Source organism: Alosa alosa, chromosome 24 (assembly GCF_017589495.1).
Source record: "Alosa alosa isolate M-15738 ecotype Scorff River chromosome 24, AALO_Geno_1.1, whole genome shotgun sequence".
Classification (NCBI taxonomy): Eukaryota; Metazoa; Chordata; class Actinopteri; order Clupeiformes; family Clupeidae; genus Alosa; species Alosa alosa.
The window spans coordinates 14,180,400-14,191,918 of record NC_063212.1 but is presented as its reverse complement, the minus strand read 5'-3'; the positions used below and the strand labels follow the sequence as shown (position 1 = coordinate 14,191,918).

General features: G+C 46.5%; 1 protein-coding gene across 1 annotated transcript in view; it reads right to left on the bottom strand.

Moving 5' to 3' along the window:
* Window positions 1-265: 265 nt before the first annotated feature.
* Window positions 266-11,519, bottom strand: part of gal3st3 (galactose-3-O-sulfotransferase 3) — a 31,795-nt gene continuing 20,541 nt past the window's right edge. The window contains exons 2-4 of the mRNA XM_048236952.1: window positions 5,261-5,391; window positions 746-1,812; window positions 266-676 (exon numbers count right to left, since the gene is read on the bottom strand). Coding sequence (XP_048092909.1) covers window positions 570-676; window positions 746-1,812; window positions 5,261-5,343 — 1,257 coding nt within the window. The 5' untranslated portion in view covers window positions 5,344-5,391 and the 3' untranslated portion in view covers window positions 266-569. The remainder of the gene's footprint in view (window positions 677-745; window positions 1,813-5,260; window positions 5,392-11,519) is intronic.

Below are 11,519 nucleotides of genomic sequence, written 5' to 3'. Positions count from 1 at the left end.
TCTGATGAAGATGTGACTACATCGAAACGTTAGTCGTATGTTTTGCACCTTGTACTAATTAAATTGAAAATTAAGAAGACATCTGAGCTGCACCGGCGTCCCTCCTTCTCTTCAAAATAAACATTGCTTGGAATCATTGCATTTTATATTGCCTGAATGGTGGTCCTAGACTGGCTGGCACAAGGGCCGGCTGTCTATCTCTGGTGTAGATGGATGATGGGATGAAAGTGTTCACACACTTTCTGCCCTGTCACTGTCTGGGGGCAATCTTTCCATGTTTTAGTATCTTTAGGGGAATCAAGGTATTTGAAGCAGCTTCCTCTTGAGGTGAAGGCAGGGAATTCTGGGTAATTGTTTCACTTGTCCCTTGAAGGAGGAATAACTGAGAGTTCAAATCGGGGGCTTGATCTTAGAGAGTGATTTCCGGTCCATGTCGGAGTGATCCCAGGAGAGGTCTGCCTGTCCCTCGGAGGCCTTCACCAGAGGTCTGTGCTTTTCTATACTTGTTTATATTTATGTGTTTGTAAATTTATCACGGGGTGTGTGTGGGGGGAGGGGGCGGCTGGGGGTCAGTGCGGGTGTGGGTGAGTGCGCCGGTATCGTATCATCTGTGACCTTAGCAACAGCCGTGAGTACTGCACCTCTGGCATGACCATCTTCACGCACATGTCTTTTGCTATGACTCCTCCCCCTAACTCCCCTTTGCGCCCTCCTCCTCCTCCTCCACCACCTCCTCCCCCCTGGCCCGTGGTGGCGGCGGCCCCGGAGCCGTTAACCGGCAGGTCGTAGCCGACGATGGCCACTTTGCTGCTGGGCTGCCATGGCCGCAGGTCCTTGTTGCGTATCTGCATGCTGGAGCGCAGCGGCGGCGTGTCCTCGCCGAAGCACTCGCGCACCAGGGACTCCTGCGCGCGGCGCATCAGCCGCAGCTCGCGCTCCACGCACGGCCGGCCCATCTGCTCCAGCTGACGCCACAGCGTGGCGTTGAAGTGGTCGTAGAGTGCGCTGTCCAGCCAGTTCCACGCCCGAATCTGGGCCGGCACCGGCCCGTGCAGCGTCAGGCGCGACTCCTCCGTGCGCATGTTGAGCTTCAGGTACAGCACGTCCTCGGGCTCCCAGTTGAGCAGCCGGCGCAGAAGCACCAGCGACTCGTCAAAGTGCTCGGCGATCATCACCAGCGAGAAGACCGACTCGATGCGCGTGACAAACCCCTGAACATACTCGCCGTCGCCCGCCGGCTGATGGTCCTTGTCGCCGCCAAGGTCGAAGGCGACCGTGTTGCGCGCGTACATGGAGTCCTTTTCCTCGGCACGGTAGTAGCGCGTCGGATGGCGGAGGAACTCCTCGAGCGAGCCGTTGGGCACACGATGGAAGCTCTGGCAATGCTGGTTGTAGTAGCTGAAGAGCGACTCGAACATGGCCGCCGGCTCGCGGAGGATGGTCACGTAGCGCGTGCTGTTGGGCATGAGCCGCCGCATCTCACCTACGTTGAGCCGCATGTGGCTGGTCAGTATGTCCGGCGGGACCGTGTTCGGGTGGACGAAGCGGCCGCTGAACATGTGCGGGTAGCAGAACTGGTGGCCGCAGGAGGGCACGGGCAGCGCCACGGTCAGGTTGTGCCGCTCGGCGAAGCGGAACAGGATGTTCTGCACCGTGCTGCTGGCCGTCTTGTGCGTCTTCAGGAAGGCCACGCTGGTGTGCTTGGGCTTACCAGGCGCTGTCATTGTGAGGCCGAAACCGCCGCCGGCATTGGTGAGACGCCACGAGCTCAGGGGAAGCGAGGAGCATCCCAAACTGAAGGCCGACATGGTCCTAAAAACACAAACACACACACACACACATTTGATTTATTTTGAATGACTAATAGTGATTAAAACAAGACAGCATCCAAATATGAGGAATGAACACACACAACTCCCCCATCACACACACACACACACGCTGGAGATTTTAACCATGCAGATCATAAACCTGTTCTTCCAAAGCTACACCAGCATGTTGATTTTCCAACAACAGGAGACAACATCATGGACCTGGTCTACACTACACACAAAGGAGCATACAAAGCCACCCCACTCCCCCACATTGGACTGACCATATCACTGTTAAGCTAATTCCCGGATACAGACAAAGAGTGAAAGCAAACAAACTGGGTCGCAAGCAGGTAAAAGTGCCTGAGGGAGCCTCTGATGCTCTTCAAGACTGCTTTGACACAACAGACTGGGAAATGTTTAAGCAGGCAGCCACTTACAACAACCAGACAGACATAGAGGGAGTATACAGACACTGTAACCTCTTACATCACCAAGTGCATTGATGATGTGACCCACACAAAAAGACATCATCACTGGCTAACTGGAAGCCATGGCTGACAGGGGATGTCCTCAGGCTGCTGAGGGCCAGAGACAAAGCCTACAGAGCTGGGGATGAAGCTGGCATGAGAACAGCAAGAGCCAACCTGTCCCGCGGGCATCAAGGAAGCAAAAAAGGAATACACTCACAAGATAACCACCCACTTCAAAGACAGCAGGAACGCACAAAGCCTATGGCAGGGCATTCAGGCCCTCACAAACTACAAGCCCGCGCCACAGAGCTGTGAGAGCAACATCCCTCTGCTCAACAATCTGAACCGCTTCTTTGCTCGCTTTGAAGCACAAAACAGCACCTGCCCACAGAAGACCCCTCCCCCTCCACACGAGCAGCCCCTGTGCCTCTCTGCCGACAGTGTGAAGAGGACACTTGCTGCTATCAACACCCGTAAAGCAGCAGGCCCAGACAACATCCCAGGTCGTGCGCTGAAGGACTGCGCTGAGGAGCTTAAGGATGTCTTCACAGACATCTTTAACACTTCCCTGAAGCAAGCCATCGTCCCATCATGTTTCAAAGCTGCCACCATTATACCTGTGCCGAAGAAAACTGCTCCATCCTGCTTCAATGACTACTGCCCCGTGGCATTGACACCCATCATCATGAAGTGCTTTGAGCGGCTTGTCATGTCACACATCAAATCCATTCTCCCCCCCACCCTGGACCCCTTCCAGTTTGCATACCGAGCCAAACGGTCCACAGAGGATGCAATCTGCTCTGCCCTCCACCCAGCCCTCACCCACATGGAAAAAAGAGACTCATATGTGAGATTGCTGCTTATAGACTTGAGTTCTGCATTCAACACCATAATACCACAACAACTCATCTGCAAACTTGACAAACTGGGACTCAGTACCTACCTCTGCAACTGGCTACTGGACTTCCTGTCAGAGGCCTCAAGTAGTACGTGTTGGCAACAATATCTCAAGCAGCATCACACTAAGCACGGGAGCCCCCAAGGCTGCGTGCTCAGTCCGCTGCTCTTCACCCTGCTGACGCATGACTGCACTGCAACCTACAGCAACAACCACATAGTGAAATTTGCTGACTGACACAACTCTGGTGGGTCTCATCACCAAGGGCGACGAGACTCAATACAGGATGGAGGTCGACCTTCTGACCACGTGGTGCAGGGACAACAACCTCCTGCTGAGCGTCCAGCAAGACCAAGGAGATTGTTGTTGACTTCCGTGAGGGTCACACCCAACACCTGCCACTGACCATCGGCGGTTGCTGTGGTGGAGAGAGTGAGCAGCACCAAATTCCTGGGGTGCACATCAGTGAAGACCTCTCCTGGACCACCAACACTGCATCACTGGCGAAGAAAGCTCAGCGCCGCCTGTACTTCCCGCGGAAACTCAGGCGAGCAAGTGCTCCACCAGCCATCATGACCACATTCTACCGAGGCACCATTGAGAGCATCCTCTCCAGCTGTATCGCTGTGTGGGGCGGAAGCTGCACTGAATACAACAGGAAAGCCCTGCAGCTCATAGTGAACACAGCTGGAAGGATTATTGGTGCTTCACTCCGCTCCCTGAAGGACATTTACACCTCCCACCTCACCCGCAAGGCGACCACAATTGTGAGTGATGCCAGTCACCCCGCTCACAATTTGTTTGATCCACTGCCCTCTGGGAAGAGGTACAGAAGCCTGCGCTCCCGCACCACCAGACTCACCAACTGCTGAACTCTCTCCCCCCTCAGCCATATAACATCCTGGACTTTTGGACCCACAATGGCTGCCTTGCACTACTCCACTTGTACACTTGCACACTTTGCAACTTGTTGTTGTTGTCCTGTTGTCCTGAAAACACTTCTGAACACACTTCTGCTGCTCTTACATAACTTGCACTACTATGCCACTTGCATATTTAGGTCAAACAGAACTACCTCAGCCATTTATTGGCCTGACTTTTGCACTATTATATTGACTGTCTACTGTATGCACAATTGCACAATTTCAACCCAAATTTTGCTGCTCTTATTTCTTCATTGTATGTGCCTTCTTATTTACTTTTTATATTGTTTACTTGAATGTTATGTTTGTCTGTGGACCTTATTGGTAAAATATGTCTTGTCTCCACCGTGGGATAGTGGAAAACGTAATTTCGATCTCTTTGTATGTCTTGACATGTGAAGAAATTGACAATAAAGCAGACTTTGACTTTGACTTTGACTTTGACACACACATATGAATTCTGAGAGGTTCTTGTTGAAAAGGAGAGGCTTGTTGTTGATAATGTTTCCCTTCTACACTGCCAAACTTTCCCTTTTTATATTTTATATTTTATAATACTTAGGCAACAATCCAATGCCCCTTGAAGTGCCACCTTTTCAAGCAAGAATTCTCAGTGGAATTTCAGGCCAACAAAGGTTTTAAGTTTGAGGTGTTTAATCTTATCATGTATCATTATTAATATCATGCTCATGTTTGATTTAAATGATGGTCATACAGAATCAATCATTCTGGGCAACATTTGCAAACCACAGCGAGACAATGGAAAACTGTTTAAAGACTCACACACATGCAAGTACTTCACAGTGCACACTTGCACGCACGTCGCACGCACATGTACACACACACACCACACACAGACAAACACACAGACACACACACACACACCACACACAAACACATAGACACACACACACACACACACACCACACACAGACAAACACATAGACACACACACACACACACACACACACACACACACACACACACACACACACACACACACAGACAAACACATAGACACACACACACACTCTCACGCACACATACACCACACACAGACAAACACATAGACACACACACACACACTCACACACACACACACACACACACACACACACACACACACACACACACACACACACTCACTGTACTCACCAGTTAAGATGACCTCCCCGGTGAAGAAGCAGACTGACTGTGCTGACAGCCACCAAAACCAGGAAAATCTTCTTCTGAGACATCTCTCTCTCTCTCTCTCTCTCTCTCGCTGTAGCTCTGTGTCACTGTACCTGAGAGAACACAAACACAGAAAAATGACACCGGTGATCATGAGATTAGAGGGGATCATTCCTAGATTATGAAACAGAAATACATTTAAATTCTAAATTTAAATGTATTTCTGTTTCATAATCTAAACACTTACAATGGCACTCGCTAGTTTGAAAACAGTAAACTCGAAAGGCCGCTTTAATGATTAATATTCACGGTTTGAGTTGCTGTTGGGTTGATTTAAATATGGGCACCCCTGCTTAGAGGTGCCATTTGTTCTTACCCAGATAGCAAAAGTAGTGGGCAGGCGTGGCCTACTGGTTAGCGCTTCAGACTTGTAACCGGAGGGTTGCCGGTCGAGTTCTGTGCTGAGTGTTTCACTAATTCACAGATTGGGATAAATAAGTAAGTATAAGTGATAGGTATATAAGTATAAGTATATATACTCTTTTGATCCCATGAGGGAAATTTGGTCTCTGCATTTATCCCAATCTGTGAATTAGTGAAACACCAAATGCAGACCAAATTTCAAAAGAGTATATATACTTATACTTAAAATCAGATTGGTAGATAGCGGACCGCTGGTGGTATGCTGCCGGTGACGTGTTCCGCCATTGGACCACCATCTCTTTAAATTTTACTTGTCATGAATATTAAGAAAAGCTATTAAAATTATATATGGAGTATAATTGAACAAATGAAAAAGATTTTAGACCAATAGTGGCAAAATATTGGGCAATTTGTCTGCAACCCGCCAGCAGACCGCCAGAGAACCGATGAGCAAAATGCCAGCAGACCGCCAGCTATGCCCCCAGTGGTCCGCCAGCCCCTTGCTATCTGGGTAACTGATTGTGGTGTTCCCAATTACTGTAATAATGAAAGACAACACTTTCTGGACAAAAAAACTGAAGACTGAAGAGACAAAGTGATTCAAATAATAGTCAGGAAAATACAGGAATATCTTCCTGAAACTATAAGAAAATGTTCCAAGAGCTTTTATAAGTCCAGCACTGAGCAGCAGTGGACCCAGATGACAGTGGGTAGCCTAAAGGAGTTGCATCACATTATCCAGATGCTTTATAGTAAACGGTGACGCCTAAACCAGGTAAGAAGAACATATTTACAAAGGAGAAGGGTCAACATAGTCAAGCAATTGCCCCTTAAAATATACAGTTCACTGTCTGTTACTTGTGTTACTGGGAGTTGCTTGTGTAGGAGTCCACAATCATAAGGGCCATCTATAAAACTGAACTTTATTGGAGGGTGGCAAATTAAGCCAGAAAATTGCGTAAAATATCCACGTCATAGCATTTACTGATATTGCTAAAAACACGAGGAAGGATTTTCTTGACACATTAAACTGAGATAAAACCTTTACAGTTACAGGCTACTGCAAATAATTAAAAAGACACTAGAAGCACCATCCCACCAGTGAAATAACATCATTGGGTGGGGTTGGGGATTTGTTATCTCTACTGTGGACACTAGGGAAGCTTTTAGAATTGAAGGGACAATGAATAGCGATAAAGTTTTGACAGTGGCTTGTAGCTCGAGTAACTCAGTCAATGGAAGGACCATTATTCCATATACATTTTACGAGAAGGAATTGTGTTTTTTTTTCTCATTTATTTCTTTTTAGTTAGCCTTTAAAAGTTCTCTAAATAACAAATGTTTACGGTGAAATTACTGAATGGGAAAATATGTGTATCTTTTTTCAACGAGTAAATTGGTGATTTGCAGTTGGCTAAAATACTTTAGCAAGCCACTATACCTTAAATCTGGGCAGTAGTGTGTGTGTATGCATGTGTGTGTGTGTATGTGAGTGTGTGTATATCACATTCAGCAATCATCTCCTCACAACCCGCTAGCTGCCCATTCCATGAGTACACTGTACAAAATCTGATCACTGTAGGCAGCCCAGGCTCCGAAAACTGGAAACAAACAAAGTGGGGGCAGGCTGTCCCTTAACAAAAACGAAACCCCAGTTTCTCTGGGAATACTGAAGGGATGGGAGAGCTACCTCTCTGGTGTGTTTTGTTTTGTCCTTGGTTAAAATATAATGTATGTTGTTTTGGACAAAAGTGTAATTTTAAATATAATCATTTAACAAACACGACTCCCGTCAAATTCGCTGGCTGCATCTTTCATTGTCTCTCTGTACCCCATTCCATACACGTGATTTTAACACACGATAGACCTCTTATCCAAACTCATTATACTCTTCAGCACTCACAAGCACATTGCATTGATTTCACACAGTCACTTGCCCCCCCCACTCCCACATTCTCTCTCTCTCTCTCTCTCTCTCTCTCTCTTTCTGTCACTCACAAACACACACACACGGTTCTGTGTTAAATCACGAGGCCGGTGCAGAGGGCAGGCGGCTCATGTTTCGCCCTCTCTGTGCCGTCATATCTCCGCTTGATCATTAGAAACCCAATCACCCTGCTTTTTTAATTAAAGGTGAGTGTGTGGGGGGGTAGATAGAGACAGTTTCTCTGTGTGTGTGAGAGAGAGAGAGGGGGTAGATAGAGACAGTTTCTCTGTGTGTGTGTGTGTGAGAGGGGGGGGTAAATAGAGACAGTTTCAGTGTGTGTGTGTGTGTCTGTATATGTGTATGTGTCTGTATATGTGTGTGTGTGTGTGTGTGAGAGAGAGAGAGAGAGGGTGGGGTAGATAAATACAGTTTCAGTGTGTGTGTGTGTGTGTGAGAGAGAGAGAGTGGGGTAGATAGAGAGAGTTTCAGTGTGGTAGTGTGTGTCACAGAAAAGGGAGAGAGCATGGGAGAGTGAAAGAAAGAGTAAAAGACGTGTGTGTGTGTGTGGGAGGGGGGTGCATTTGCGTGTGAGAGAGACTGTGGACATGTCTGTGAGTGTGTTTTGAGCACCATCTTGTTTCTGAGTGTGATCCAGCTGGTGTGTTTGTGTGTGTGTGTGTGTGTGTAAAATGACATAAAAGCCCACTCTTCTCGCTGAGTGGGGTCTTTGAGCTGTGATTTCTCCTGGGGCAGGATAGTTTTACCCCTTTTACAACTGATCTGTGTGTGTGTGTGTGTATGAGAAAGACATAGAGAGATAGCCATCATGTCCCAGTTCACCTCTATATGTGCGTTTGTTGAAAGGCCTTGCCGTCTAACTTTACTTCTTTTTCTTCCTCTCTCTTATAATCTTCACTCTCTTCTCTCTCTCTCTTTTCTCCCTAATCCTTTCCTAAACTCACCCTGCATTCTATTCACTCCTACCTCACTCCCACACTCTCCTCTCTTTCCCTCTCTCCCTCTTCCTGATTCATTTTTCATTCTGCTCCTCTCCCCTCTTCCCCCTCTCTGTCTTCCTTCTTTTTTAGTTCTGCATTTCTTTGTAGTCATCCTGTTCCTACCTCTCTCTGGTTCACCCTGTTCAATTTTCTCCCTTTGATCTTTTCCCCCACTCCTTCTCTTTCTGTCTTCCTCCTCTCGTCCGCCATCCTCTCCTCTCCTCTCCTCTCCCCTCCTCTCTGTTCCCGTCATCTCGCTCCTTTGTCCTGCTTCCGTCCTCTCTCTTCATTACCAGTCTGCCACCACTCATTTTACTCCCCTCTCATCGCTCTCTTTCTCTCTCTCTCCATCTCTTTTCCACCCTCTTTCCTTTCACTCTCCCCCCTCTCTCTCTCTCTCTCTCTCTCTATATATATATATATATATATAACTGACCCTTGTAGCCAAGGGATCTTATGTGAACCAGCTGACCTCTCCCCCCATCACTATGTCTATAGTGTCCTATTTTAGTTTGATAGTTTCCCTTCCAGTTTCCCAGTTCTGTGATCTCGGCAAATATGGCTGGCTTTATTATTGAAGTCACATGTGAGATCCATATAATGACTGACTCAGTGAGGCTTCAGCTCTGTTTCAACTGCACTTTAGTTACAGTTAGGGCACAGCCTGTCCTTCTCTCTCTCTTTCTTTTTCTTACACTTCCTCTGTCTGTCTTCATCTCTCACTGTCCTTCTCTCTATCTCGATCTTTCTCTGTCTCAGTCTGTCTTTCTTACACTTATTTTATCTGTCTTCATCTCTCTCACTCTCTTTCGGGGCTGCCTACTGGAGTCCAACCCTCACAGATCTGATAAGGAGCGGACCGGGCCAGAAGTGACCATTGTTGGAGGGCCGCGCTGAGATATGCCAATGAAGCCTCAGGGAGACGGACACATAGAGCGATTCACAGAGGAACCTTTCACTTCACTCTACTCTCTTTCTATTCTCTGCAATCTTTCTCTCTCCTTTCTCTGACTGACATGTTCCCCCTTTTCTAGTTTTGACTATCCCTTTCACCATCACTGCTTGTGACAAAGCGACAAAACATGTCCTTTTCTCTAACACACAGTCTCTCTATCTCTCTCTCTCTTCCCTCCATAGCATTTCCAAGTTCTCTCTCACGGCCTCTCACTCCTTCGCACTGTATATGTAGTCATTTCACTCTCATTATGCTTTTATCTCTTTAATGCAGTTTATTTGTATTATTAGCAGTATAGCAAAAGTGTTTGAAAAGATAATATTCAACCAAGTATATTAATGAATTTTCTATCTTATCTCCATACCAATCCACAACTACTGCCCTTCTAAAGTTTACAAATTATGTTTTATCAGCTCTGGTTAACAATATGTCTGGTCTAATACTGGTGCAATATTCATGGATCTTACAAAGGTCTTTGAATGGTTGATCATTACCCTGTTCTTAATAAGCTACACGCTATAAATCTTTCCAATTATTCTCTTTTATAGTTCGACTCATATCTGCACTACAGATCAGTGTGTACCTTTTCATGGTGGTCAATCAGAATTCATAATTATGGCTAAAGGTGTACTGCAAGGTTCTTTCTTAGGGCCTCTTCTTTTTTCTATTTTTATTATGACCTCCCAAAAATATTTGCAGGCTGTCACATTAATTTATATGCTGATGACATGCTGACATGCGACCACCTAAATCTCGAAGACTTTCCATTCACAAGTTCCATTGACTATTTTGCATTTCTTTAATTACCCTTCTTACTTACTTACAAACTGTATCTAATTCCTTACAGGTCAACATATAGCTTAAGACATACTGATCATCCTTGTGATCTTTTCCCAGTATAGCTAAAGAAGTTGGGTCACGTGCATTTTAATTTAAAACCCCCTCAGACTGGAATAATTTGCCCCGTTCTATTAGATCTATCACCTCTTTCCATCATTTCAATTCATCTCTTTGTACCCATCTGCAGACAAGCTGTACTCGTCTCAAACTCATTTATTTATTAAACGTTTATTTGTTTTTATCTTCTTTCTTTTTCCCTTTTTTTCTAATGTGCAAGCACAGGCCTTGATCCAGTACAGAATCATACAGCCTAAATCTACGGTGTGTATTCAAAACTACTGTAACCAATCTAACTGTATAATCTGTTCCTATTGGTGGAACAGTGGGTGTGGATGTGGTTAGCTTTTGACTGAATATGTAGTGTATCTGTGAGTGTATCTGTGACTTGTCTTGTGTATTGTTCTGTTTTTTTTTCTGTCTGTGTGTACAAAGGGATGAGACCATCTCAAGGGGTAGATCCTATTAATAAACTTCATAAACTTCATTCCAAATCAATTTCACTTACTTTATTTACTTGTAACTTCCTCAACTTTGTCTTTCCTCCTCATTTGCTCCCACCCTCCCCTACTGCTCATCTCTCTCTCTCCTCTATTCCTTCTAACCCAAGGATACGCTCTCTCTCTCTCTCTCTCTCTCTCTCTCTCTCTCTCTCTCTCTCTCCTCTCCTATTCCTTCTAACCCAAGGATACACTCCCTCTCTCTCTCTCTCCCTCAGGCCTCTCCAGCTGTTCTCCAGCCTGCTCAAAACCTCCCCTGAGTCCCACCAGGGTCACTTGGGGTCATCCCCACCCCCCCCATGCTCTGCAACCCCCGAGGGCTCCAGTGTCTTGCCTGTGAGTACTCTCTGGCCATCCTCTCTGTCCCGTATCCGTTTGCCCCCCCCTCGCCCTCCACGGTGGCAGCTGTGCCGTCTGCTGCCACATCTGTCGGCCTCGCCCTCGGAATCTTAAACCTGCTCTTCTCTCAGCTTTCCACTTTAACGGCGAGGGCCAGTTTCACATGCATGCCTTACGCCTAGTCCTATATATTTTAAAAGAC